The sequence below is a fragment of the Puma concolor genome, chromosome B2 (genome assembly GCF_028749965.1).
Source record: "Puma concolor isolate L17-30 chromosome B2, mPumCon1.1.hap2, whole genome shotgun sequence".
NCBI lineage: Eukaryota > Metazoa > Chordata > Mammalia > Carnivora > Felidae > Puma > Puma concolor.
Window position 1 is genome coordinate 32932396 of NC_141671.1, and position 27093 is coordinate 32959488.

At 56.0% G+C, this 27093-nt stretch overlaps 5 protein-coding genes across 17 annotated transcripts in view; 3 read left to right on the forward strand and 2 right to left on the reverse strand.

Moving 5' to 3' along the window:
- COL11A2 (collagen type XI alpha 2 chain) overlaps positions 1–5296 on the reverse strand; it is a 29260-nt gene extending 23964 nt beyond the window's left edge. For 5 of the 9 annotated variants that reach the window (XM_086706554.1, XM_025925144.2, XM_086706557.1 and 2 more), the window contains exons 1-4: positions 4522–4842; positions 1785–1934; positions 1438–1648; positions 817–979 (exon numbers count right to left, since the gene is read on the reverse strand). In XM_086706554.1, coding sequence (XP_086562680.1) covers positions 817–979; positions 1438–1648; positions 1785–1934; positions 4522–4603 — 606 coding nt within the window. In that variant the 5' untranslated portion in view covers positions 4604–4842. Of the gene's footprint in view, positions 1–816; positions 980–1437; positions 1649–1784; positions 1935–4521; positions 4843–4922 lie in introns of those variants that run through there. The other 4 variants (XM_025925145.2, XM_086706559.1, XM_086706558.1 and 1 more) reach the window with 2 other exon arrangements.
- A 700-nt stretch (positions 5297–5996) lies between these two features.
- Positions 5997–12701, reverse strand: RXRB (retinoid X receptor beta). 4 transcript variants are annotated; one of them, XM_086706560.1, is made up of 10 exons: positions 12244–12701; positions 11168–11574; positions 10661–10817; positions 10125–10304; positions 8818–8990; positions 8287–8416; positions 7960–8092; positions 7753–7856; positions 7362–7467; positions 5997–7264 (listed from the first exon to the last, which is right to left on the reverse strand). In XM_086706560.1, the coding sequence occupies exons 1-10, from the start codon at positions 12473–12475 to the stop codon at positions 7117–7119; spliced, it is 1770 nt and encodes a 589-aa protein (XP_086562686.1). In that variant the 5' UTR covers positions 12476–12701; the 3' UTR covers positions 5997–7116. The 4 variants fall into 4 exon arrangements, with proteins under 4 accessions (XP_086562686.1, XP_086562687.1, XP_086562688.1 ...); XM_086706561.1 differs by having other exon boundaries at positions 7753–7844; positions 12244–12700; XM_086706562.1 differs by having other exon boundaries at positions 11327–11574; positions 12244–12695.
- Positions 12349–16470, forward strand: SLC39A7 (solute carrier family 39 member 7). Its single transcript, XM_025925425.2, has 9 exons — positions 12349–12484; positions 12837–12937; positions 13248–13662; positions 13753–13921; positions 14083–14136; positions 14269–14433; positions 14579–14719; positions 14925–15121; positions 15578–16470. The coding sequence occupies exons 3-9, from the start codon at positions 13252–13254 to the stop codon at positions 15848–15850; spliced, it is 1410 nt and encodes a 469-aa protein (XP_025781210.1). The 5' UTR covers positions 12349–12484; positions 12837–12937; positions 13248–13251; the 3' UTR covers positions 15851–16470.
- Positions 16471–16602: 132 nt separating this feature from the next.
- Positions 16603–18912, forward strand: HSD17B8 (hydroxysteroid 17-beta dehydrogenase 8). Of its 2 annotated transcripts, XM_086706566.1 has the most exons (9): positions 16603–16749; positions 16935–17152; positions 17255–17371; positions 17482–17574; positions 17677–17762; positions 17881–17965; positions 18174–18216; positions 18450–18524; positions 18719–18912. In XM_086706566.1, exons 1-9 carry the CDS (start codon positions 16704–16706, stop codon positions 18733–18735), a joined length of 780 nt encoding a protein of 259 aa, XP_086562692.1. In that variant the 5' UTR covers positions 16603–16703; the 3' UTR covers positions 18736–18912. The 2 variants fall into 2 exon arrangements, with proteins under 2 accessions (XP_086562692.1, XP_086562693.1); XM_086706567.1 differs by lacking the exon at positions 18174–18216.
- A 1690-nt stretch (positions 18913–20602) lies between these two features.
- On the forward strand, positions 20603–24567 carry RING1 (ring finger protein 1). Its single transcript, XM_086706565.1, has 7 exons — positions 20603–20761; positions 20874–21009; positions 21803–21963; positions 22071–22286; positions 23002–23391; positions 23577–23850; positions 24151–24567. The coding sequence occupies exons 2-7, from the start codon at positions 20932–20934 to the stop codon at positions 24250–24252; spliced, it is 1221 nt and encodes a 406-aa protein (XP_086562691.1). The 5' UTR covers positions 20603–20761; positions 20874–20931; the 3' UTR covers positions 24253–24567.
- The last annotated feature ends 2526 nt before the right edge of the window (positions 24568–27093 follow it).

The following is a 27093-nucleotide window of genomic DNA, read 5'->3' on the forward strand; positions in this document are numbered from 1 at the left end:
TAGAGACCTTACATTACTCTTCTGTGTTCCCCCTGAAACTGGGACAGCAGGTATTCAGAGAATATTGACTGGCTAGGTGAGAGGATGGATGGATGGATGGATGGATGGATGGATGGATGGGGGCTCAAATGCACCACTGGCTGGAGGGTTGGTGGATGGTGAGTGAGCGAATGAATGAATGAAAGAATTGGTGGGTAGATAAATGGAGGTGAGAAATAGAGGAAACAGAATGGTAGGTAGGTAGGTGGATGGAAGGGAACATGTGAATGAATGAATGGTTGGATGGAGAGTGGTTGGGTGAGGATATAGGTGGGTGAATGAGTGGATGAATGAATACATGCATCCTCATGTGCATGGGTAGATGGGCTGGGTGGGTGGATGAATGAGGGAACTAATGGATGGGTTCAAGATGGATAGATTGATGGATGAGTGAAGAAGAAAGTGGCAGGGCAGAGGAAGATGGGCAAGCGTGTGGATACAAACCTGAATGTTTGATTAGTGTGTGAGCACATAAATGAATGAGTGGGAATTACATGAGTAAATGAATGGGTGGGTGCAGATAGAGATATTAGTTAAAGAGATGAATGGATAGGCGGACTGACGAAGACTGATGGAGACATCTGTCCTGCCATACACATGGGCACCTATTTCTCCTACATAGAAAATCACCCCTGAGGATAGGATATGGAAATACAAACTCATAAGAGGTCAAATGAAGGGTCAGGGCATAAGAAGATGGAGTACTGGTCCCAGAAGGGGAACAGACACAAGATATGAGACCAGAAATACCTCTGTTCTCTGTTCTCTGTTTGTTACCTCAAACACTTCTTCATCCAGGATACGGGCACCAAAGATAATCACTCCATGGGTGTCCAACAGCGGACGAGCACTTCGGGGGAGAGGCCGGGTGACTCGCTTCTTGCAGTCAACTATGAGGGTGACAGACTGGCCCTTCACAGCCACTGCCACACGGTGCCACCTGGTCATGGAGGGAGCGGTTCAAGTGACTGACGGACGGGGGGCGGGGAGTCAACAGGGCTGGGGAGCAATTGATGGAAAGGTTGGAGCCAATGACAGTAATCGTAGTAGCATCATAACAGCTACCATTTGTTGAGTGTTTACAATGCACCAGGCACTACTTTTCTCATTTGATTCTCATGATTCTCATCCCTATTTTACAGCCCATAGAAACTGAGACTTAAAACAGTTAAGTAACTTGCCTAAGGCACAGGCAAGGATTTAAACTCTAAAGCCCAAAATCTGGGCTTGAAGTAGCTGAAGCCCAAAACCTGGGCTTGAAGTGTCGCTAGGTTGGTGACATGTGGCCAAAAACGTTGGCAGGTTTCCTAGTTTAGGGAGTAGGGGTTCTGGGGCAGTGGCCAGAGGGGAGCTCCTGAAGGTGTAGTCCAGGCAGACCAGAGGAGCAAACGGACTTACTTGCCATCTGCTAGGCTGAGGCCTCGGAAGACTGGCTGAGCGGGGGGTCGAGGCCTTCCAGTCTGGTCCTCATACAGGAAGCGGAAGGGTCGGCCAAGCTCCAGGCCCAGCTGTCGGACACCCTGGGCACTATAGAGAGTCAGGAGGGGAGCCTGGAGGCCAGGGCGGGTCCGGACAGCAGTCAGCAATGAGAAATCTTTGGGAAAACCTCCTGGTACCCGGGAGAGACATAACCAGGTGGAATGAGAGGCACAAAGAGCCAGAAAACCCTTCCCTTCTGGTGTCTGATTCCAGACCCCACCCCATGACCTACCCCAGCTCTCACTAGTTCACCATGTCACCCATACCTGGGAAGAGCTGGCGGGTGGGTGCACTGAGCTGGGCAGGTCGGGACACTCGGTAGGCCACATCAGCTGGACAGATGCCTCTCGCCCTCCGGACACCATCAGGAAGGGAGGGGAACCTCAGGGCCCGGAGCACATCCACAGGGGGTGCACCTGGGAAAGTCCATAAGGATCAGGAGAAGGGACACACCCTCAGGACGGCCAAGATATGGGGGTATTTGGGATCTAGAACTCAGCTTCCTGGGGCTCAAACTCCCTGAAAAGAAAGGTCACCTCTTCCGTACTTGTCTCTGAATGCCCCTTAAATGGACGGGAAATCAGAGTCACCTGGGAAAGGGCAGCACTGGCCCTGTATTCAGCTCCATGTGACCCCTGCCCCTCTCCCTCTCGGTGTGTCTCACTCAGTCTCCTCTGATCTTTGTCTTTCAGCCTATGAATCTCTCTCTACTCTCCACCATCTCCCCTTCTCTCTCTCCGTCTTACTCTCCCTGTCTCCACATCTGTTGACCTTTGTGTCTCCCTGTCTTTCTCCCTCTCTCACTCCCTTTCTGTATCTCTTGGTCCCTGGGTCTCTGGCCTCTTTCCCATATCTCCAGCACAAACAACATCTGGGCAATCGATCATCCTGGGCACAGGAGGTGCAGGGGGGCCACCAGGCAGGGAGTAGAGAGGCAGATCTAAGGGAACGGGGCTTCGGGCTGCTTCAGTTCCGTGTTTGGGGAGGTGGGGAGGACCACACTGAGGAAGGAGAGAGCAGAAACAGCCACCCCAGGAGTCTATACCCCTGGCTGGGAGATGGGCTGGGGGGGCGGGGGTGGGAGCTGAAGCTGCCACGAGGAGCCGGAGCAGGTCCAGGGCCCTGAGCCACACATCTGTGGATCCCATCAGAGTCCTTGCCCAAAACCCGGGCAAGCTCCCCACACCTGGAACTTCAACCCTGCCCCACCACCCCCACCTCTTGGATCCAAAGATTCAAGACCCAGGCCATCAGCCCTATCCACCTTGAATTCAGCTTCCCAAGGCTCACACTCCTGGGAAGACAAAGGTCACCTCTCCCTCGCACTCCTCACGCCATCAGCTCCAGATTGGAAAAATTCCAAAAAAAAGTCCAGCAAAATTTTCACAGAAGCATGGGGCAGGGCAGGGGCCAGAGTGATCAGGAGAGGAGAGCTGGGTGGGGTGGGTGAGGTGGGGCGGACAGGCAGAGAAAAGGCCCTTTGAGTCCAGGCGCGGGGAAACCACGGCCGTGCCCTCCCCTTCACCAACATCCCCCCCCCCCCACCCTAGCCTGGCCCCTGAGTGTGGCAGCTCCGCAAACACCAACACACAAGGGCCGCTTTGAGAAAGGAAGGGTGAGTGAGACAGAGAGACAGAGACTCACAGAGACCCCAGGCCAAGGAGACCTCAGAGGCCCCCGCCTTTCACCAAACCCCACAGGAGTACAGTTCCATCCTATAGACGGTCTACCCACAGGACTGCCCACCCATCTGCCCACCTCAGGCCACATACGTGCCCCACTGACTCCAGCCTCAGTCTGCCCCACACGCTCCCCACTAGTAGCCCCATCACCCCCACCATTCTACCTTTGGCCCCCAAGTGCCCCATTTTTTACTCTAATGAAGTCCACACTAGCCTATCTACCTACAGAGTCCCATCTCTAGCCCCTCAGCCCCAAAACAAGAGACAGTCATCTCAGCCATCCCCTGCCTCCATGCTAGAGGGTTCCTTTCCTCCTTAAGAAAGATTCCAAGAGTCCAGAAACATCACACACTTCAATTTCCAGTCCCTCAGCCTCATCCTCCTCACATCTTGAAAGTTTTTCCTTCTGTAATCTAATCTAAATCCTTTATGCTGCTATTCTGACCATTTTCTCTCCACATCGGAGAAGAAATGAATGGTGGAGTTACATGCAAATTATCCTCTAGTGTTTCTATGAGTGGGAGGCTGGCTCCTGCCTGCTTAGGACCCAGGTGCTCCCAGCCCCCTCCTGTCTGACATCAAATCCCTTTCCTAGATGCCAGGACTTCTGGATCCTGGGAAAAAGAAGGAAAAGATTGGGGTTGTGGACACCAGGGTCCCAGGGGAGCCCCGCTGGCCAGAGGGGGAGGGGTGGGGCAGGAATGCAAAGAGTTGGCTCTCGCCTCAGACACCTGATCCCAGCCTGTCCAGCGGCCGTCCTGTTGGCAGCCAGCCCCAGTGCTCCCCAGAGCCAGCCGCGTGGCAGCATCGAGGGCACAGGGAGGGGGAAGGGGATACTGTCGGGAAAGCCAGTGGGACAAACAGTCCAGGCATCCCTTCTTTCTCTACTCACTAGGCTCTGCTCTGACCCACAGATGCTCACCCCTCACCCCAGACATATAGATAGAAAGCCCGGAAGATATACACACCGTCCTCACCCATCAACACTGGCATCTACCTGGCCACCCCAGCATTGGCTGGACTGCACCAGCTTTGGCCAGCTTTGGCTCTCCCTGAGTACCTCAGCATCCAGTCCCCTCTTTAGGTGAGCCTCCACCTTTCAGTTTTACCTGCCCTCTCCCAGTTACTCCAAGGAGGCAAAGAGATCCCTATCTTTGTTCCAAGGGAACCGAGTGACCTGCCCTCGAGTCTGGACCCTTAGCCCCCTAAATCCCCTTTTTGAACTTAGAAGCTCTGCCTCGGGCATCAGCTATCTCCTATCCAGGGGGGTACTCAGAGCTGCAGCCTGACTCCAAGAACCCAGGCGTCGGACTCCTCTTACCTGCCCAGGCAGGGACGGCGCTCAGCCCCAGCACCAGCGGTACCAGCAGGAGGAGGCGATGACAGCGGCTGCACCGCTCCATGGCTGGCGACCCGAACGCCCGGTCCCAAGGACCTACGGGCGGCCGGAGACGCTGAACGCCCCCAAGGCTGACAGGAGAGAGCGAGCAGGCTTTGAGCCTCGGACGCCCGGGTCCTGCGGAGGTCAGAGGCTGTCGGGTAGCAACAGCTCTCAGCGGCCCAGCTCCATGCAACGAGGCGCCGTCGGGGCTCTGGCGCTGCTCCTTCCTCAGTGGCCGCCGCTCCTGTGTGTCCCCGGCCACCCCGGCGGCCCACAGCCCCCACCCCGGCCCAGCCCCCGCCTCCAACCGCCCGCCCACAGCCACCGAGGGGAAACCCCACCCTCGATCTCCACCTGGTTGGGGGGGGGGGGGGGGGAGGCGGTGGGAGACAGCAGCCCTCGTTCAATGACCCTTGCTCCTTGCAGAGGCTGAATGGCCTATACCCCAGATTCCTTTTTCGGGAACCCCAATATCTCTTCCTCTGCCCCTTCCTTTTCTAAGACTCAGACGTCCAGTCAAAGCCCCCACCTCAATTCCCTCCCCGTTAAGGGCCCAGAGCCCCTTTTCAGCAGTCCTGGGCGGGATTTAGGGCACTGTGGGAGGAGAGAGGCGGGCCTGGGGGTCTCTACCTCCCCCCAACAGGTCTCCATAATTACTTCCCCTCGCCCCGCCCAGTGTAATTACAGAGCCGGCCTGGGGTGGGGGTATTTATAGACAAGGCTATAGATAGCGACTGGAGACCTGCAACCCGACGGCTGCGGGGGGGGGGGGGGGGGGGGGCAGGTGGTTAGAGGGGAGGCAGAGGGACTTAGTTTGGGGGCGGAGAGAGCCAGAGGCTGTACAGCCCGACACACACAGGATAATCAGGTCCAAGGAGATGAAAATGGGGGGACGAGGTCAGGGAGTCCGGGAGCCCAGGTGGCAAGGGACTCAGGGGGCCATCGACGCTAGTTGGAAGAGTCCGGGGAAACAGGGTCACTCAGGGACGAGAGGCCGCCTCCGGGCGGGCAACGCCTGAAGAGGCCGCCGCGCTCAACGCCCAGTGCGCCCCCACGGACGGGCACGGCGCCGGGTCTGCCCGGAGCCCGTGGCGCGGCCGGAGAAGACAGGAGCGAGCCGAGGCGCCGCCGCCCGCTGGCGCTAGGAGGGCGCAAGCGAACAAGGCGCCTTTGAGAATCAGCTGCCCCCCTCTTCCTCCTCCGGCCGGCCCCGCCCCCAGCCTGGCACACCCTCTCCCCCCTCCCCGACAAAGCGCGCCTTGTGTCCCCCACCCTGTGCCCGCCTCTCAGGCCCCGGGGAACCTCGGCGGCGGCGTCAAGGGAGCTCGTCCGGAGCTCCCGACCGGATGCCCCCCCCACACACACGCGGCCAACGCAGTGCTGCTCCCCCCCCCCCCCCAACACAGTCACCTCAGTCCAGAAAACATTGATTTTAATTTGAAAGCTATTTTATGTGTGAGTGAAAGAGAAGGGAAAGGAAACCCAGAGAGAAGGACTGCGAGGCAAAAATCATGCAGCCCCAGCACCCTATCTCTGCAGGCTGACCATCCCCCCCTCAATTCTCAGGCCAGGGTCCTGTGTCCCCAGTCTACACTGTGCCCAGGTCTGGGGGAAGGCTGTGAAAGGAAGGGCCTGAGGACTACTCACCAAACCACCCTGCCATCACATCCCAGGCCCCTTCCCCAAGTTAGACAAGAGATGGGGGAGGGGATAGGGAAGGCCAGTGCTTGAAGGGCCCCAGGGACAGACCATCTCAGGGCCCTGCCTTTCCCAAACACCACCTCCACCACTGGCATTTCTTAGTCAACCTGGGAAAGTACAGTACTTCTTTGAGTCTAACTGCAAGTCTCTATCCTCAGAGGAAATTAAAAATAGCAGATCGGTTCCTACATCTTCACCCACCCCTTAACCACCACCACCTTTTTATTCAGTCTGACTGCAGCAGGAGGTGAAGTGTGAGGGGGGCTCTGAACAGGAGACAGTGACAGGGCTCCTCCCTCTTCCAGAGTAGCCCCCACCTGCTGGGCTACTGTCAAGGCTGTCAAGGCCTGGAGGAAAGCCTGTCAGAGTGCTACTCCCATGTCCATCAGTTTGGGGGGCCTGCCCCCCAGTATCCATCTCCGAGAGAGTTCCCATTTTCTCTCTTCACATGGGTAGCTAAGTGAGGCAAGATGAGAAGGAAGCAAGGTCCTGTGAGCAAGGCCAGTGCTTTGTGCTGGGGGAAGGAGAGATCGTTCCAGGCAGGGGGTAAGAAATCACCCCAAATCATGACAGACCCAAGACAAATTCAGAGACTCAAGGTCACTGAAGGATGAGGTCCAGCCCTCACAAGGATCTGGGGTCCCCTCTGACTTGGGATATCAAACAAACCTCTTGGAGGGTTTATGGATCCCCTTGGAGGTCTCAACTCTGCCCCGTACTCCTCACCCCACCAAGATTCTAGGACACGGCCCCTCCCCACCGTGCCCCCAAGGCTGGAGTCCCTCTCAGATGTGTACTCCTCAAGTGTGAGGAGCACCACGTGTAGGTCTGGGCTCAGGCCAGCTGGTGGGGAGCCTCAAGCATCTCCATGAGGAAGGTGTCAATGGGGGTGTCTCCAATGAGCTTGAAGAAAAACAGATGTTCTAGACACTTAAGGCCAATGGACCTGAGGGCAGGAAGACGTAGCAGCAGCTTGGCAAACCTGAAGCAGAGGTGGAAGAAGACAGCTGGAACCACACGGGCCCTGAACACAACTTCATGGCACCCCCCAACCCCACACCCCCACAGCTCCTTCTCACCGTCCCTGCTGCTCAGGGTACTTCTGTTTGCAGTAGGTCTCCAGTGATGCATACACTTTCTCCCTCAGAACCTCCACCTCACTGGGGTTGGAGAGACCCTTGGCATCTGGGATGGCAGGGAAGAGAGAAGGAAGAAGACAAATCAGGACAAATGTGGAGATGTGGCCCATACGATGTCCCTTTTGGGCCCCACCTACTGGCCCTTTAACAGGTGCCTGGCTAAGTTGTGGAATGGGGCCAAAGGGGAACGTATCAGTGCATGTGGGTTTTTCTTGGTCAGCTGGGAGAGTTCCAGATTGAGGGGGACAGCTGGGTAACTTAGGAGTCTCTGGAGAAGAGGAGGCTCCAAGGTTGCCTTGGTCTTGAGAAACAGGGGTAATCCTCCTCTTACCTGGATTGAACAGAATGATTGCCCTCAGGCAGCCAAGCTCTGTCTTGTCCATCCTCATGTCACGCATTTTGGACACTAGCTCTGTCAGCACCCTGGAGAGGGACCTGCAGGTCACTCAAAGGTCACAGCTCAGCCAGCCTTGGACACGGACCAGCCTATAGCCCCACCCCCTCTACCTACAGGCCAGCCTAGCCGAAGGCCACTGACCGATCAAAGATGGCTCCCACGCCTGCAGAATGGGCTGAGTTGCGGTGCACATGAAGACCTGTGGCGAGGAGGATGCCATCTCGGACATCAATGGATCGGTGGGAGAAGGAAGCAATGAGGAGCTCGTTCCAGCCTGCGTGGGGGGCGGCAAGGGTCAGGAGCCAGAGCTCAGACCATGGGATTCAAAGCATATCAGGGGAAGAGAAGAAGTGAGGAAATCAATGAACTTGGCTCCCTTGGTATGTAAGTATGCACTGGGGTCACTGAAGGTCAGAGGTCAAACAGGGATCAAATATCAAGAGGTAAAGGGGATCCAAGGTCACTGACCTGCCCGTAGCAATATGACCTGGTCATCCAGAGGCAAGGAAGAAAAATGTGGGATCCTCTTCGCCCACTCAACAAGCGTGAATAGCTGTTTGTCAGCTGCCTGACAGATGTTAGTCACGGGGTCATTTGGCTGCAGGGGATGGGGAGGTAAGAGTTACGGAAGGTCTGGAGGTATACTGGAAGTCCCCACCTTGTAAGAGGTTTCTGACACCACCTCCTTATCTAGAGTCTCCCTTCAAACCCATCTGAACCAATCCCCATTAGTCAGGCTTCTCTTCTGGCATTCGCGAAAACAATTATTTATTTAGGACTAGCCCATGGTTCTACCACTGGGTTGTTTTGGGATGGGGACAGAGAAAGCTATCACACCCACCTCAGATGTTTGAGAGACCTTGTTTGGCAGCACTTCCAGTCCCAGGCAGTGTTAGGGGGGATGGAGGGTAAAGGGAGGGGAGAGGGAAATAGAACCAACCTAGACTCCCGTCCCCCATCCCCCATCAGGAGAGAGAGTGGATTGACCCCATCACTCACGCTGCTGCCGCTACCCCCGGTTCCCCCAGGACCCTCAACGCCCTGGTCACTCTTCTGCTCCACGGCAAGCTCTGCCTCCAGGATCCTGTCCACAGGCATCTCCTCGGGGGCTCCCCCAGCCCCCTCCCCATCCCCGTCCTTGTCCTTCCCCCGCTGACGTTCCTCCTGTACCGCTGGGGTGGGGGGAGGGGAGGAGAAGAAAAAGTGGAAAGTCAACAGTCAGCCGTGAAGGGTTCTGAAATGTCTTTAGGGCCTTATCAGGGTTCTCAAGGCCCTTAGGAGATATTTATAGAAATTAGAGAAGTCACTAGAAATGGTAGACTAGGGAGTCTGGAAGCAGGGGCTATAAAAGAGCATATAAATAAGCCAAGAAGGAGAAGAGGAAGGCAGGATAAAGGAATTAGGAAGAAAACTAACATTTAAACCTAGGGTCTAAGAAATGGGCCAAATACATTTTAACATTCACTCAATTATTATGAAAATTCCAGGATCTCTTATCTTTGTTATTAAAGATGAAAATTTTAGGGCTTGGAGAAGTTAGACAGCTTGTCCAAGTTCTCATAACATAGAGCAAGTCGTCCATCTAAATCCAAGTGTGCCTGGCTGCAAATCTGGTGCTCTTCCGATTCAACAAAGTCACAGTGAAAGGATCACTGGCCCGGGTCTTCAAACTTGTGGGTTCTGATTGCAGCCCTGCCCCCTCTTTCGTTGCATGACCCCAGAAAAACCAGGCCTCAGGCTCATCTTCTCTAAAATGAGGCATTGGACCAAGATACCTTAAAGTGTCTGATAATTCCAGAATTAGACTTAAGAAGATAAGAGAAAGAGAAGGGGAGGCAGCCCTGAGGTCTTCAGTAAAGTCTGCAGCTTCAAAGAGTAGAGTCCCAGACTTTGGAGGAGGAATCACAGATAACAGGGAGACAGAGAGAGAGGGAGAGGTAAATCACAGGCACACAAGCACTGGTCAAAAGAAGAGGAACTATTCAGGTTAGTGAAGGGGAGACAGAGAAACTCATCATGGGTAAGGAATAGTTATCCTACCCTAGCACCAGATGGGAGGGGTCATGGGTGCCGGACACAGAGAAGCAGCCCCATTAAAAAAAGGAAACTCAAGAGAACAGAGCAGAATTCGAGAGACAAGAGCTGATGAGGAGGGAAGAGAGAAATCAAATATCGCCCTCTGGAGGAGGAGGGAGAACAGTCCAGTCCTGAGAGGTACAGTCTGCAGTTTCCTGCAGTCTTCCCTCCACCTCCTCCCTCCTCTCCCATAGGGTAGCTAAGGAAGCCCGGCTGACGCAGGCCCTTACCCTCCCTCTTCATGCCAGTGGCCAGGCACTTCTGATAACGGCAGTACTGACAGCGGTTTCGCTGGCGCTTGTCCACTGTGCAGTCCTTGTTGTCCCGGCACGAGTAGGTCAGGTCCTTACGGATGGTACGCTTGAAGAAGCCTTTGCAGCCCTCACAGCTGTAAACCCCGTAGTGTTTGCCTTGAAGGAGATGGGAACAGCAACAGCAAGGCCGCATGTAGACCCCTCACAATCAAGTCCCTTGCCAACTTCCCTCCCAGCAAACTTAGTTTAAATCCATCCACACAGATGGGGAACCAGGACATGAGGGATGACCCAGTCCCACTCTCCTTACTGTTCAAAAACCCTATACCAGCCCCCTCTTCCCCCTGACCATCCCCCATCCCACATCTGAGCTTCAGGTCCCTTAGTCATCACCAGGCTTCCTCCCATCCACTTGCTCCAATGCAACCCCATGAGCCCCTGGGAATCCCACAGGTGATGGTAAATGTCAGATACTCTCTTTCTTCCTTTCCGATGATCTCTGAGCCCCATACCTGAGCTTCGGTCCCCGCAGATTGCACATAGCCGTTTACCAGCCCCAGGGCCACCTGGAGGGGGTGGACAGTGCAGGCCCCGGACCCCTAAGACTGGTGGCTTCACATCTTCAGGGGGGCCAGACCCACCCCCAGGGAGCGACACTGTTGAGTTAATCTGGGATGGGGGAAATAGGGAAGTCACAGGGAGACTCACTGGGAAGGAGAATCTCTCAGAGGTCATGGAAATCATCCCCTACCACCTAGGCAGGGCCCTGCATTGCACATCACAGAGGACATTATTTACATTGCAGTCTGTGAAGGGCCACCCTTGGAGCACAACCCCCCAAAAATTAGACATACAGTTCTCCTTGAAATTGTGCAACACAGGGGCCCTGAAGGGCATATATCTCAGGACGGCAGATGGGATAAAAAGGGCAGAAAAATAACTGATAGATGAAAGGGACATCAGAATATCGGGTTGTTTTATAGGGCTGGGAAGGAAGCATGCACTGAAAGATCAGTCACCTCAGGAAGGGCAAGGGGTCTCACAAGGACCACAGGCCTGCCAGGATTAGAGGACTGGAAGGTCAGTGGGCCATGGGGAAGTTCACACAAGGATCTGGGGTCACAAGGAAAACAAGGAAATGAAAGTGGAGAGGCAGTCAGTGAGCCACGACCTCTCACCTGGGGACTGCTGACAGGCCCGGAGAATCCTGGGGGAGCTGGAGGGGGCAGACCAGGGGACCCCATGGAAGAGCTGATGACTGGGAAAGGGGAGCCCAGTGGAGGGGGTGGCATCGGGGGTGGGGGTGGGGCCCCGGAACCTCCAAGGGTTGGGGCTGCTGAAGGGGGTAGGGGTAGGCCAGGAGGAGAAGAGGGAGGGCCCCCCTGGGGAAGGGGATTCGGGGAGGAACTGTCTGGGCTTCGGGAGTCTGAGGGAGGGGTACGTACAGGCACAGAGACACACAGACAAAGACAAAAAGAGAAAATGAGTCTTAGATCATCCAACTGGAGACTTTAATTCTCTCTAATCCCCCGCCGGGCCCCACCCCAACCCAACCCACCCCACCCATCCTCAAGTCCAGAAACACCCTGTTGTCAAACAACGGTTTAACTCCTAATTGTGGTGAGGGGAGGGGGTTAACAAAAGGCAGGATAGTTCAAGTGAGGGACAATTCCAAGCAATCCGTTTGGTCACCCCAAGCCAGACATGTCTTATGTGGGTGGGGCAGCACGTGGGGTGGAACTGACAGCCCCTCCATTCCCAGCGTGTAGCCAGAGCGTGCAAGGAAAACAGGTGGAAGGGACCCTTCTTAGGACGCAGAATCTGCCTTCAAATGACCAGAGTTCCCAAACTCGAGGACTCAAATCCCATGCCCGGGACCTCTGGATTGTAGGGCCTCAAACAGCCAAAGCTAGGAGGGCGGAAGCTCCCCCGCCCCGCCCCGGTGGGGGAGGGCGCTAAGGCCCTCGGGAGGGAGGGGACGCATGTTTACAAACAAGGGGGCGGGAGCGCCAGGGAAAGAGCTCCAGGGGACGGGGGGGAGGGGTCGCAGATAACGCGGTGACTGGTTCGCCGGTCCGTCCGCTAGGACACTCACCCCGCCCGCTGTCGCCCATCCCGTCCCGTCCAGCCTCCCCTGGCTCCGGCTCCGGGGTTTGTTGTTCTCCGGCTGCTGCCGCCGCCGCCGCCGCCGCGGGATCCAGCCAGGGCCGTCGCCGCCGCCACCGGGAGGCGACCCCACAATGCATTTCTTTTCGCACCCCCACCGGCCCACACTGCCCTGCGGCATGCCGCTGGGGGAGGAAGGGCGGGCGAGCAGCCCAAGACATGACTCTTGGGTGAGTGCAAGGATACCGTAGAGGTACCAGGGATTCCCACGTATTGACCGGGGGACTAGCTGAGCACGAGGAAGCCCCAGAGAAAAAGACTCTGGCCTGAACCGGGTCAAATTAAGCGCTTCGCTCTGCTCTGTACCAAAATGACAGCGCCGATATGGCAGCCATCTTGGTATAGACGGGAAGTCTCCGTGCTAGTTCCCGCCCCCTCGTCTAGTTGGAAACGGAGGAGGCGGTCTCCTCAGCCCAGTTAGCCAGCCTCGCCCAGCCTCCCCTCAAATAACCTCCACACCTGCGCATGCGCGCCAGAGCAGCGTGGCCTCGCCGCCACTGGTGTGTCGCCATCTTGGTAAAGGTATCGGGACGGAGGTGGAGCGGAACTTCCTGTTCTCGCGGGAGCCAGAGGCGGGACTGCCACGTCCGAGCAAACCGGGAAAGGAGAAGATCCTGAAGCCGGTGAGAATTCCCTGCTTTACCCTACCGTCCTTTCCAGACCTTTTCCATCTTCTAGTGGATCATAGAGACTAGGGCCCAGAGAGTCCGTAAAGTGGAGGATCAAAGCCTAGAGCGGTGTCCCAGGGCCCTACATCCGGGAGGGGGTTCGAGATAAAGAGACCGAGTCTTGGGAACAATGTGGGTGGGGACAGAACGGAATGGGGGAGCGGCCCATAGAAGTGGACGGAGGGCACGAACGGAGTAAAACTGACCCTGCATAGGTGTAGAGTTGAGGGTCAAGTGGAGTCACTATCTCTGTCCCTCTGGTCAGCGTGATGGCCAGGGGCCTGGGGGCTCCCCACTGGGTGGCCATGGGACTGCTGACCTGGGCGGCCTTGGGGCTGCTAGTGGCCGGACACGGGGGTCATGGCGACCTGCACCAGGACCTGCACGAAGACTTCCATGGCCACAGCCACAGGCGCTCACAAGAGGATTTTCACCATGGACACAGTCATGCCCATGGCCATGGCCACACTCACGAGAGCATCTGGCATGGGCATACCCACGGTCACGAACATGGACATTCACATGAGGATTTGCACCATGGCCATAGCCATGGCCAATCCCATGAGACCCTCTACCACAGAGGACATGGACATGACCATGAGCACAGCCATGGAGGCTATGGGGAGTCTGGGGCTCCAGGCATCAAGCAGGACCTGGATACTGTCACTCTCTGGGCCTATGTGAGTCCCCAGGGGATGGGAGAGAGAGGGGCCGGTTCTGGATTGTTGGGAAACCCCACACCACTTGACCCCTGACTCTCCCCTCACCAGGCACTGGGGGCCACAGTGCTGATCTCCGCAGCTCCATTTTTTGTCCTCTTCCTTATCCCTGTGGAATCAAACTCCCCCCGGCACCGCTCTCTGCTCCAGATCTTGCTCAGTTTTGCTTCCGGTGGGCTCCTGGGAGATGCCTTTCTGCACCTCATTCCTCATGCCCTGGGTAAGTGATTTTTGGCCACTACTGCAAATCTTAACATATTTTATTCTCTGGGCAGAAGGGTTCTTCATCCTTTGTGATCCTTGACCTTCCAATATTCTCCCAAATGCATGCCCCTTGGGCAGGGTATTCACTCATCTGGCTTTTTCTCCCCCTTCCTCTAGAACCTCATTCTCACCACCCTCTGGAGCAGCCTGGACATGGACACTCCCACAGTGGTGAGGAAGGGGTGGATGGAGATGTATTGGGATGTTGAGAGAGGTCTTTCCCTCCCTGTTCTCTTCCTGCACTTGGGGAGGAGGAGTCTGGAATCCATATTTCCCTTAATGTCTCAATGTCTCTATTCCCAGGCCAGGGACCCATTCTGTCTGTGGGACTGTGGGTCCTCAGTGGAATTGTTGCCTTTCTTGTGGTGGAGAAATTTGTGAGACATGTGAAAGGAGGACATGGACACAGTCACGGACATGGACATGCTCATGGTCACACACAGGGAGGTCATGGGCATGGAAGACAGGGTGAGTACAGGAACAGCTTTCCTTGAAAGCCACCTTGCCTGCTGCAGAATCCCCTTACCTTACGGCTCTTCAGCAGGAGGGGACTTCCCTTTTGAGGACATTTCTGGAGACTTCTGTTCTCCACTCTACTAACTTCTTCCCTCAGAGCGTTCTTCAAAGGAGAAACAGAGCTCAGAGGAAGAAGAAAAGGAAGCAGGTGGGTCTCGGAAGAGGAGAGGAGGGAGCACAGGGCTCAAAGATGGGCCAGTGAGACCTCAGAATTCTGAAGAGGAAAAAAAAGGTTCAGGTGAGGGCCAGGGTTATCGATAAACTTGGGCAAAGGATATCACAAATCACATGGAATATACACTGTGGGTAATGGCAGGTGTCTGAGAAACGTGAAGGGGCTGGATGTGAAGTGGTCTCTGGGGGGAGATGTGATAATGGCTGAAGGGCTGGGACAAGGGGTGGTAGATGACTCTAACCATTGTCTTCCTTTTTACTTGTACAAGATCTGCGTGTATCAGGGTACCTGAATCTAGCTGCTGACCTGGCACACAACTTCACAGATGGTCTGGCTATTGGTGCTTCATTTAGAGGAGGTCGGGGGCTAGGGATCCTGACCACAATGACTGTTCTGCTACATGAAGTGCCCCATGAAGTTGGGGACTTTGCCATCCTGGTCCAGTCTGGGTGCAGCAAAAAACAGGTTGGTAATGATGTGCGCGAGACACGATTGCCTCAGTCTTTACCTCTCCTGTTCACCCACCCAAAACCCAAGATCGCCTCGCATTAGTTTCAGACAAGTTGGTACTGTTAGAAACAATACAGCCTCTAGAAACGAGGGAGAAGAACTTCTGTTTCTTTGTCCTGTGACTCAGTATTTCTTGAATTCTAGTCCACAAACCGTCTGAATGGTTTATCAGGGTGTTTTACACTGCCCCCCACCCTGACCTTCCGAATCAGAAGTTCTGTGGAAAGGACCTCTTTGATATTTTTAGGTTTTTCAGAAAGTGTCGATTCTAGATCCTCCTCTTTTTGCCTTATTCTTCAGGTCCCAAAGACTTGCACCCTTCCCATATATACCTGTACCCCACCAAACATGCCTAACCACTGATCATCTTTAGATGTTGTTGAATGCCTTTCTGTCTTTTCTGCCCACCAGGCGATGCGTCTGCAACTACTGACGGCAATAGGGGCACTGGCAGGCACAGCCTGTGCCCTCCTAACCGAAGGAGGGGCAGTGGGCAGTGAAGTTGCAAGTGGTACAGGTCCTGGCTGGGTTCTGCCATTCACTGCAGGTGGCTTCATCTATGTAGCAACGGTGTCCGTGTTGCCTGAGCTGTTGAGGGAGGCATCACCATTGCAGTCACTTCTGGAGGTGCTGGGGCTGCTAGGGGGAGTTGTCATGATGGTGCTGATTGCCCACCTCGAGTGAGAGGTGGGGTAAACCGTCCCCACTCCAGCCCTAAATCTCTAGTGTGTAAGCCTTCCAGGTCCGGGGTCTGTGGAAGCTGGGGACCCTGGCCAGGGATGTCTGCTGAAGGAAGTTGTAAGCTAGGGAAGTGGTAACGTTGGCATTAGGGCCATCAAGATTTTGCAGTCTTATAAGAGCTGCAGAAGTGAGAATGAGAAGTCAGAGGGACCATAGTGTTAGTCATGTGCTAACCATGTTGTTGGGTTTAGGGGGTTAAATGGGGCCATGAAGAAGGCTGGAGAAGAGAGGTGATGACAGCCTACCCCGTGTCCCCTACCGAACCTGTTTGCAGAAAACCAAGCTACCAAGAGCAGGTTTATCCAAGGTCCACCCTCCCTTCCCACCTGTTGGTGGAAGCTTCAGGGAAGACCAGAGTCCTGGACAGAGTGGGTAGCAGGAAGAGTGGGGGATATACATCAATTAAACATCAATCGTGTGTCCTGATTTGGGAGTGATTGAGGGGGGGGAGGTGGGCTTGCCAATCTCGTGGCCTGATTTTTTTTTCCTATTCTTTTGATATCACTGAATTGAGGGGTAGGGGTGGTAACCGGAAATAAAGTCCTCGGATCTTCCGCCCCAAACGCGGTCTTTGTCTTTTTTGAAAGAATGAGGGCCCCTCATCTTCCCATTCCCCAGGCCCCCAAGCGGTGGCGCGTGACCACGCCCCCGCGGTGGAGGGTCAGCCTGTGCTGGTGGCCTCCGAAGGCTCAACGCTGGCCGGGCTTAGGTTGGCGCGGCTTTGCTCTTGCCACGCCTCCTCTGCGCTAGGATTGGTTCAGTGCTGGGTTCAGTGCCCGCCCACCCGCCGGCGGACATGGCGTCTCAGCTCCGTCTCCGCTCGGCGCTGGCCCTGGTCACAGGTTGAGGGAATGTTCTTCCAGGGCGGGTCGGGGTGCCGGAGTGTTGTCCGGGGACGCCCTTGGGGTCTGCAGCCGCTGTGGCCCCTGGTCCGAATTTTACTACTTTGCGCCCTGTTGACCCCTGACCCCGCCTACTCCTCCCTTTCTCCCCTTCCCCCCACTCCGTGTGTTCTCTCCCACCTCAGGCGCGGGTAGCGGCATCGGCCGAGCTGTCAGTGTGCGCCTGGCCAGAGAGGGGGCCGCCGTGGCCGCTTGCGACCTGGACGAGGCGGCAGCAAGCGAGACGGTGCGGCTGCTGGGCGGGCGGGGTAGCGAGGAGGTGGCGCCCTGCGGGGGCCACGCAGCCTTCCAGGCTGACGTGTCTGAGGCCGGGGCGGTCAGGCGCCTGCTGGAACAAGTACAGGTGAACGCGAGACGACCTCGCCCCCTTTTAAGAGCCAACATTGATTGTCTTCACTAACCCGGCTCTACTTGGGTTTTGGTGTGTAACCGCCCCCTTCCATAGGCCTGCTTTTCTCGCCCACCGTCCGTCGTTGTGTCCTGTGCTGGGATCACCAGGGATGAGTTTCTGCTCCACATGTCTGAGGATGACTGGGACAAAGTCATAGCTGTCAACCTCAAGGTGGCGACTTCTGAACCTGTGACTTCTGGTTTCTCTAGCCTGGGGGAGGGAGCTGGAAGAGGACTGTCACCCAACTGTTCCTTTCTGCCTTGTTACTCTTTCCCCACCAGGGCATCTTTCTAGTCACTCAAGCTGCAGCCCAACTCCTGGTGTCCAGTGGTTGTCATGGTTCCATCATCAACATCAGTAGCATCACAGGAAAGGTCAGGTTGAGTTAGGAGAAGGTCAGCCAGCCAATTGGGCACAAAGAGGAGAGCCCCTCCTTGGGACTCCTGACTCATTCCAAATCTCTGACTCACCTATAGGTGGGGAACATGGGACAGACAAACTACGCAGCATCCAAGGCTGGAGTGATTGGGCTGACCCAGACTGCAGCTCGAGAACTTGGCCGGTTAGTCAGACACAGCTGGGGGTACAGAGGGATTTGCTGAGCCGTGTGGGAGGTCTGGGGAGGGGGTGTGTCAGTGTTGAGCCCTTTCCAGAGTCAGCAGCCACTCTCCCTTCCACAGACATGGGATCCGCTGTAACTCTGTCCTCCCAGGGTTCATTACAACACCTATGACACAGAAAGTGCCACAGAAAGTGCTGGACAAGGTAGGAGGCTGTGGGTAGAGGGCAGAGTTATTCAGACACCCAATCTCTCTGGGATTCAGAGAGAATGCTGAGCACAGGGCCTGACAAATAGTAGATATTCAATAAGTGTACAAGGAATGAAAAAAGAAAAAGGTGCCACAGACAGCCTACCAAAAAAAAAAAAAAAAGTAAAAGAAACATTTACACATGTATGAGTGTTTTCTTACAGGTGACTGGAATGATCCCGATGGGGCATTTGGGGGATCCTGAGGGTGAGCACTGAATTAGGAAAAGGAGTTAGGGAGGGGGCCTGAATGAAGAAATCCCAAACTTTGTGGGATCTGAAAGGATCTCACCAGGATTGGTGGTTGGTGTGTGTGTGTGTGTGTGTGTGTGTGTGTGTGTGTGTGTGTGTGTGTTGGTGGGGAGGGGTTCTGGTCGGAGGTGATGACTTTGGATCTATGAAAGTGAATAGGATTCTGCCTTTTCCCCACCATTCCCATAGATGTGGCAGATGTGGTCGCATTCTTGGCATCTGAAGACAGTGGATACATCACAGGGGCCTCAGTGGAAGTCACTGGTATGAGGCCATCATGGGGAGGGAGAAGGCAGAGAAGTGGAACCCAGATGATAAGAGAAAGCAAGAGAAGGGAGTCTGGAGCCACTAAGGGAAGAGCAGAAGTTCCCATAGGCGAGGGACTGAACTGGGCACCCCCCCCCCCAGCCCATTTGTCTCCACCTATGCATCTGTCCAAATGTTTCTGCCCCTCCCAGGAGGTCTTTTCATGTAACTGCTTCACGGACCCTGGATTCTGCTCACTCCCCCACCACTCCACCCGGCCTCCTGCTGATGAGGACTCTGAGTTCCCAGGCTACAAAAGTGGTGGCAGTGTATGGCTCTGGAATGCTGAATATGGGAGGCAGGGGTGCTTGTGACCCTAATAAATTCCAAATCCTCTTCCCTGCCACCTCCGGTTCTTCTTGTGTCTAAGCCCTCAGACCCTTCCCCACCTCCCCCTCCTTTCCCTTTCCCGAAGGATTGTTCCCTTTCACTGCCTGGTCTCCCAGGGCAACCCCCGCCGCCGGGTGTGAGAGGAGAGAGTGTATGTCACTGTGTATGCGTGACATTCTGGGTCTTTATAGAGGGAGGGGGTCTCTGCTCCCACCCCCTTCCACTGGTCCTACAGCCCCAGTACCCTCTCCCCAATTCCCTGGGTCCTTATGGTCCCCAAGGGTGGTTTGTTCATGGCCCCATCCTGGTGTCCAGTCTGGCCTTGGGAGGGGGTCTTGGAACAGGTGGCCCTCCCCTACCCCCTCCCTTTTCTGAGTCCCCCCCCCTTTCTCTCCACCTTACAATAGCTGCAGCCGGCCTGGGGTCGGGTGGGGGGGATTAGGGGAGGGGGCCAGGATTAGGGGAATGGACCAGCCGATGAAAGGGGCTGGAGGAGAGCAGAAGGGAGGGGGCTGGGAGGAGGAGGAGGAAGGGGAGGGGGTCCGCGCTAATCGACTCTGGAGCCCACATAAGGACTGGCCACGGACTGAAGGAGAGGACAGGGAAGTAGGGGGGAACTGGGGGAGGGGGCGAGGGGACCCACTGCTGCCTTGTCCCAGAAACAGGCTACCCCCTGGCAGCTGCAGCCCAAGTCCGGGAGCCCCAGCTCAGGCTGGAGGAGACAGGACGCCCACTACGGTCTTTCCCCCCCCCCCCCCCCCCACATCTCATCCCCTGCCCTCAATGGGGATCGCTCTGCCCCTTCCTCTTCTCTTTCCTCCCTGTCCCCTTCCTTTACAGAAAAGTCCTGGAGGAGGCTTCTGTCCGCTTCCCACTCCAGACATTCTGCCCCTTGTGCCCCCACCCACCCACACGCGCACACCCCCTCCCCTATAGGGGCCCCATCGTGTGTGTGTGTGTGTGTGTGTGTGTGTGTGTGTGTGTGTCCCTGCTTCCGCGTGGTGTCTCCATTCCCCTGTTCCTCCCGTGCGCCTCCCTCCCCCGCCCCGGGCCGCGGCTCTTGATTGTCCAAACGCAATTCTCGAGTCTATGGCTCCGGCCGAGAGTTGAGTCTGGACGTCCCGAGCCGCTGTCCCCAAACCTCGAGGGGAGAGCGGGTCGGAGGGTCTAGGGAGAGCCAAACCGAAGGGTGCAGCAAGTCCCCAGGGTGGTAAGGGGAATCCCGGGCTCATCCGGATTTAGTTGCGTTCACAGGACTGGAGGACTGAAAAGGCCGAAGATCCTTTCCAGCCTTCCCCCTCCCCTCCCCGGAATGCCGGGCTGGGGTTACGGAGTTGTGGGGAGGGGGGCAGTTGTCCCCCAGAGCCGCTAGGGGACGCGGAGTGGGGGAGGTGGCCCCTTTTCCAACCCCTCTCTACTCTCCCGGGGTCCAAGAGATCCCAGGCCCCGCCCTCCGGAGCGGAGGCCCCGGGTGGGGACCTCGGGAAGGGAACGGTGGCTAAGGTTGGCAGCGCGACGGTGCCGGCCCGGGGACTGAGACCGCGGTCCCCACGTAGCGGGGGACTCCGGGGACGCCGGCTCCTCACGCGAGGCGGACGCGCCCGAAGGCGGGGGAACCCGGGAGCCCACGTCGCGTCCCACCCGAGCCCGGAGTGGCGGGTGACGTCTCCGCTGGCGGGGGCGGGGGGGGGGGGGGTAGCGGAGGGACAAACGGAAGTGACGTAGGGCCCCAGCGCCCGGGCCATGGCGGCGGCGGCGGCGGGAGCTGCTGTCTGAGCAGCGGCTGCGGACCGAGCGAACTGGGGCTGAGAGCCCGGGCCCAGTGAGAGGCGCTGCGGCAACGGGGCGCGGACGGCTGGAGCCCGGTGAGGGGCAGCGCGGCGCGGGGCGGAGGTTGTGGGGGGAGCCACCGGAGGGGCGGGGTCTGCGCGAGGGCGGCCCCCCTAACACCCTTCCCCCCCTTCCCCCTTTCCCCAGCCTACCTCTCCTCCTCCACCGCTGCCGAGCCCGGGTGGGGGGTCTGTGCCCTGTCACCATGACGACGCCGGCGAATGCCCAGAATGCCAGCAAAACGTGGGAACTGAGTCTATACGAGCTCCACCGGACCCCGCAGGTGATAGGGACTTTCCTTTCACAGCTTACTCCCTTTCCCCAAACCCTTCAAACAGACCCCTATCTCACAGCCTCTTTTCCATTTTTCGCCCTATTCTGCCGACCCTGCCGGATGTCACAGACTCCCTTGACCCCACCTTTGAATCACCTTAATCTTTTCCAAGCACTTTCACATTTATCTCGTTTCATTCTCACATCAGCTATTGCCACAGATGTAGGGCGACTATGACTGCCTTCATCTGAAAAATAGTAAACACATAGACATTACCTTCAGTGTTCCTCAGTTCAGTGTCAAAGGTCAATGCATATAAGACTTTCCTTCCAAGTTTACTAGAAAGGGAGCCCTCCCCTGCGCAACCCACCCCCTCACCACGCCTTGCCAATATTCTGATACCATGAGATGGGGCCCCAGAATCTGTGTTTTAAACAAGCACCATAGGGTATTCTGATACAGGTTGCACCCAGACCACACTTTAAGAAATTAGATTGAGAAAGTCTTCCCCAAACCCCACATCTGTGCCACCTCTGCCCCAGACCTCTGACCAAACCTCAGATCCTCCTGTTGCAAAGCTCCTACTTTCAGTTAATGGACACTACTCTTTCTGTTCTCCATTCTCTCCAAGTCACTAGCTCCTCTTTCTCAGAATTCCCGTCTTCCTCAAGTGGTCAACACGGGGTACCCAGATTCTGTTATTTCACTGTATTTCTCAAAACTCCCATTCCATTGACCACCTGTTTCTAAAACCCCTTTCCCCCCAACCCACCATCACCTTTCCACTCACTGATGTCTCCAGGAAGCCATCATGGATGGCACAGAGATTGCGGTTTCCCCTCGGTCACTGCATTCAGAACTCATGTGCCCCATCTGCCTGGACATGCTGAAGAATACAATGACCACCAAGGAGTGCCTCCACCGATTCTGCTCCGACTGTATTGTCACGGCCCTGCGGAGCGGGTAATGGGAGGGATGTGTTTGAGATGGGGTGAAGGGTACAGAGTTGGGGCCTCAGTGTCCTAGCAACTGAGACTGACTCATTGAGGGCCTCCTCTCTCCCACCCCAGGAACAAGGAGTGCCCTACCTGCCGCAAGAAGCTGGTATCCAAGCGGTCTCTGCGGCCAGATCCCAACTTTGATGCCCTGATCTCTAAGATCTATCCCAGCCGGGAGGAATATGAAGCCCACCAAGACCGGGTGCTCATCCGCCTCAGTCGCCTGCACAACCAACAGGCACTGAGCTCCAGCATTGAAGAGGGGCTGCGTATGCAGGCCATGCACAGGTTCGGGCCGGGAGAGAGGCGATAGCAGGGCTGGTGGGGACAGATCCGTGGGTCAGACTCCTGGTGCCGTCTTTGCTGCCTGCCAGCTTCTAAACCTTAGCATCTTAATAGCTAACCACAGCCTGATTGTCAAGGTCTGGAAGCCAGGGGTGTAAATTGCAGCTTCCTAGTTAGCAACTGGTACTGCTATTCTTAAGAAAAAATTATCTCACCCTCTAACTTTCTAGAAGTTAGAACAGTGGAGTGATTTTGAGCATAAACTCTGGATTCACCTTGCGTGGAATTAAATGACCTTCTAGGCCAGCATTGCTCGGTCTTTAATAAGCATCCAGATTACCAGAGGGTCTGTGAAAAATGCAAATTCTAATTCAGTAGGTCTGGAGTTGGGCCTGAAATTCTGCATTTGTACAAACCTATGCGACTGGTTCTTGGAGTCCATGTGGAAAGGCAAGAGGCTGTGGTTGCACACAAGTTATCTAACATTTCTAAGCTTCAGTTTTCTCAACCATAAATAGAATATAATCACCTGCTTCTAAGATTTGTACTATGTGAGGCGATCAGTGCAAAATACTTAGCAGTGTGTTTGGCGTGTAGTTAGTGTTTAATAAATATTAGGTGTCATCATTAAGATTTCCCTGATCTCTTGTTCTCTTAAGTTTAAAGTTTAAACCCCTTATCTGTGGTGCTTTCTAACCTCAACCACTTGCTTCTACAGGGCCCAGCGTGTGAGGCGGCCGATGCCCGGGTCAGATCAGACCACCACGATGAGTGGGGGGGAAGGAGAGCCTGGGGAGGGAGAGGGGGATGGAGAGGATGTGAGCTCAGACTCTGCCCCTGACTCTGCCCCAGGCCCTGCTCCCAAGCGACCCCGTGGCGGGGGTGCAGGGGGGAGCAGTGTAGGGACAGGGGGAGGTGGCACCGGCGGGGTGGGTGGGGGCGCCGGTTCTGAAGACTCTGGTGACCGGGGAGGGACTTTGGGAGGGGGAACCCTAGGCCCCCCAAGCCCTCCTGGGGCCCCCAGTCCCCCGGAGCCAGGCGGAGAAATTGAGCTCGTGTTCCGGCCCCACCCCCTGCTCGTGGAGAAGGGAGAATACTGCCAGACTAGGTGAGAGCCCTGTCTTTCCCCTGACCTCTGAGAAATCAAAAAGATCATATAGATGTCCATCAGAAGTGGGCTTCACCCAAACCCAGAAAGAAACCCTAACCCAGAAGCCCTTTTGGAAAATCCCCTACTTCCCTTTTCCATTTGCGGCTTCCTGTCCCCTAAACGTGCCTTCTTTCCCACTTCAGGTATGTGAAGACAACTGGGAATGCTACAGTGGACCATCTTTCCAAGTACTTGGCCCTGCGTATTGCCCTTGAGCGGAGGCAGCAGCAAGAAGCCGGGGAGCCAGGAGGGCCTGGAGGGGGCGCCTCTGATGCCGGGGGACCTGATGGGGGTGGTGGAGAGGGTGGGGGTACCGGAGGAGGTGACGGCCCTGAGGAGCCTGCCTTGCCCAGTCTGGAAGGTGTCAGTGAAAAGCAGTACACCATCTACATCGCCCCCGGGGGTGGAGCTTTCACGGTGAGAGCCTCTGAGGGCAGTGCTATAAGAGGGGAGAGGCTGGGAGGATGGCCTGGGGCCACACAGACCCTGGATCCTGACCTAACTAGCCCACCCTCCACTCTCCCTCTGCATCTCTCATCTCACGTCTGTGTCTTATCTTCTTCCTACTCACTCCCTATGCCCCTGCTTTACCCCACCTTTTTTATTATTCCTTTTTCTTTTCTTCCTCCCTTGGTCACTTTCTGCCTCTCATTCATATCCTTTACCACCTTCTCCAACTTTTTCTTACCCTGCCTCTCTCTTCTACCCCCTCTGTAGACACTGAATGGCTCGCTGACCCTGGAACTGGTGAATGAGAAGTTCTGGAAGGTGTCCCGGCCACTGGAGCTTTGCTATGCCCCCACCAAGGATCCAAAGTGACCCCACAAGGGGACGCCAGAGGATGGGGACCAGGGGGTGTCCCTGTGTCCTGGCCCACCACCCCAGCTTCTTTGTTCCCCAGTGCCCCCCAGCCCAGCCAGTCAGCAAGAGGACACAAATGAGGACAAGTGGCTTTTATACAAAGTGTCTATATCAGATTCTTCTATATTGTACAGAGTGGGGCATGCGCCCCCATCTACTGCCTTTTCTATTGCCCCTCAACCTCCCATCTCTACAAGATGTTGGGGAAGGTGAAGAACCCTCCCCTTCATGCTCCCCTACCAACAACAAATTTGCTTCTTTTCCTCTTTGAAACCTGCAGTTCTGTGTGTGTTTATCACGGGTGTACTAGAAGGGGTGGGGGGAGATTGGGGAGACAAGCTGGAAATCATGTGGAATCAACCTTGGAAATGGGGAGGAAATGTCAAAGGTTATTCACGGTATGTAAATCCCATTTTTCTGAGTCCCCAAATCAGCAAATATGTTCGAAGCTAGCGGGGACCAACCTATGAAGTTGAAAGGGACAGGGTGAAGAGGTAAGCGTTGTCTGAAGTCTTCTCAAACTTGCCCCCTAAAAGCTGAATCGCCCAGCTTGAGATCCAGGATTTAAATACCAAAGGGAAAGCAGGAAAGTGGCTCGAGAGGAAGGTATGTTGGTAGACTCCAACGGGACCCACCGTAATGTTTGGAAGGAGGATAATTTTTCCTCACTGCAAGAAGCTAATTTCCATAGCTGGAAAGAAAAGAGGGAGGGAAGTGGGGAGCAGCGCTGCCAGAACCCCCCCCCCCCCCCCCCCCCCCCCGAGCTGGACATCTCGGCCGCCTCCCAAAGAAGGCGGACCCGGCCGGGGACTACAGTTCCCAGGAGTGAGCGAGCCGATGCCCGCCGAGCCGCGGGCTGAGTGGAGGGAGGGCCGCGCGGGAGGTGTAGTTCTGTGCCTGTCCAGGCAGCGGCCCAGAGCTGAGGGGTGGGGGCGTCAAGTGAAGCCATCGCTGGCTCCGGGCCTCGAGTTCCGCGAGCGAGCCGGGCCCCAAGTCTGGGCGGGGGACGGGGTGCTCGGCTGCGCGCCGGGTCTCGGGCACTGCGGGGGTCGGGGAGGAGGACCGGGCCACCCCAGGAGTAACTGATGCTCCTACCCCCTTCAGCCTCTCTGCCCCTCACTTCCTGTTTCCGTTGCCCTTCGCGCCCCCACCCGACCCGCCCCAAATTCCTGCGGCTCGCTCAGTTCTCCGCCCCGCTGGCAAAGAAGTCAGCCTCTCGATCTGATCCACAGACCCGAGGGCATCCCAGCCCACGCTTGGTATTTCTCTTTTCCCCTGGTCCCTAACACCTTCAATACCGACTGAGGGGCACCTCGAGCCCCAGCAAGTCTCGCAGACCTGGTGGCCTGGAGCTCACCCCCAGAGCCCTCTCGCCCTGCAGAAATAGACAACACCCACTTCACCCTTGTAGGAGCCTCTTTCTGTGCCCGCTCCCCGGAACCCCTGATCTTGGCTTCCCCTCCTCTCCAACCGCAGGTATCCAGCGGCTGGGGAGCTCCCGGGACGGTGGGTGGGGCGGGAGGAGAGGTGGGCGTTGCTCCTGAAGTTTCGAAGAGAGAGAGAAACAGATGCGGAGGAGTCGGGAAGGATGGAAGGATACCGAGGTGGAAGTTGATGCGTATGTAATGAACCCGGCTTCTCTTCTGGTTCCAGGCGCTGCCAGGAGCGTCAGCGCAGCCTCACGTTGCTCATTCCCTCGCAGCCTCTTCGGTCTCTGTTCCCCCGCCCTCTTGCTGAACTCTGGAACAGCCAGCGGCCCCTGGCCCCTGTATCTCCCTTCCTATGGCTCCTCTGTCCCTCCCCGGCTCCCCAGTCAACACCACCCCACCCTCCCCTTCTGTCCACTTCTCACATTTCGACCCCTGTCTCCTCTCTGCTGCCTCCATGACTGAACTTTGAAGATGTGCCTGTTTATTTGGGTGACATCATATGGGAGACCTAACAAACCGTTGCCCTAGGTAAGTCTCCTTCACCCACGCAGGAAGGAAAGAATAACTACCCTACTTGACCAGGTGTTCTCCCTCCCCAGTGCTGGGAGAAGGAGGTGTTGTGGGTTGGGGGTTAGTTCAGATTCTGTTGCACCGCTAGCTTCCCTGGGTTAGTTCCCCAAATCTTTCAGCCTCTCTCAATTAAGCCTGCCTATATAGATTAGGCAAAGCAAGAGATACAAAGTATACAAAAAAAGCAATGGACTATTTTGTTGAGGAACAACATACCTGCAGGAGGGTAACTAACAATGCAAAGGAGCAAGATAGAGAAAGAAAGGTTACTAGAGTCGGAGAGACCTGGGACGAAATCTTCACCCCGCCACTTAAACTGAGGGTCCTAACACATAAAACTCTGTAGGTGGGGCCATTGTGTTCTAACAAACCTTCCATGTGATTCTGATGTGCACCAAGGCAAAGAACCACTGCTGTAGGTGCTCCATGAGATGTTAGCTTTGTCCTTATAGGGTGAACGGCAAATGTCCCTAGAAGGGGCTCCGTACCTCTGGAGCAGGGGGATCACTGGGAGCCTGTAGGGTGGTTAGGAAGGGCCTCACAGGGGAGGTGGGACCAGGCCAGCCAGGATCAATGAGAAGGGAAGAAGAAAGTCTTGGGTGGGGGAAGGGGTGGGGGGTGAGGGGGGAAACCTCTCTCTCTCTCTCTCTCAATTTCTCTCCTCTCTCTCTCTCTCAATTTCTCTCTTTCTCTCTGTTACGCATCCACCTCCCCCCTTTTTCCTCGCCCAGGCTTCTCAGTCCCCAAACCGTGGCAGGTCGTGTGTCTGAGTGCAGAAAAACTTAGAACTCCTTCAGGT

Coding starts and splice junctions, on each gene's coding strand:
- RING1 (XM_086706565.1), top strand. CDS start 20,932: ATGACGACGCCGGCGAATGCCCAGAATGCCAGCAAAACGTGGGAACTG. Junction 21,010..21,802: donor AGCTCCACCGGACCCCGCAG/GTGATAGGGACT, acceptor TGATGTCTCCAG/GAAGCCATCATGGATGGCAC. Junction 23,392..23,576: donor GGAGAATACTGCCAGACTAG/GTGAGAGCCCTG, acceptor TTCCCACTTCAG/GTATGTGAAGACAACTGGGA.
- SLC39A7 (XM_025925425.2), top strand. CDS start 13,252: ATGGCCAGGGGCCTGGGGGCTCCCCACTGGGTGGCCATGGGACTGCTG. Junction 14,434..14,578: donor TCATGGGCATGGAAGACAGG/GTGAGTACAGGA, acceptor TTCTTCCCTCAG/AGCGTTCTTCAAAGGAGAAA. Junction 14,720..14,924: donor AGAGGAAAAAAAAGGTTCAG/GTGAGGGCCAGG, acceptor TACTTGTACAAG/ATCTGCGTGTATCAGGGTAC.
- HSD17B8 (XM_086706567.1), top strand. CDS start 16,704: ATGGCGTCTCAGCTCCGTCTCCGCTCGGCGCTGGCCCTGGTCACAG. Junction 17,372..17,481: donor TCATAGCTGTCAACCTCAAG/GTGGCGACTTCT, acceptor TTTCCCCACCAG/GGCATCTTTCTAGTCACTCA. Junction 18,525..18,718: donor GGCCTCAGTGGAAGTCACTG/GTATGAGGCCAT, acceptor TGCCCCTCCCAG/GAGGTCTTTTCATGTAACTG.
- RXRB (XM_086706560.1), bottom strand. CDS start 12,475: ATGTCTTGGGCTGCTCGCCCGCCCTTCCTCCCCCAGCGGCATGCCGCA. Junction 7,857..7,959: donor GTGGGAGCCATCTTTGATCG/GTCAGTGGCCTT, acceptor AGTGACCTGCAG/GTCCCTCTCCAGGGTGCTGA. Junction 7,265..7,361: donor TACCCTGAGCAGCAGGGACG/GTGAGAAGGAGC, acceptor CCTCTGCTTCAG/GTTTGCCAAGCTGCTGCTAC.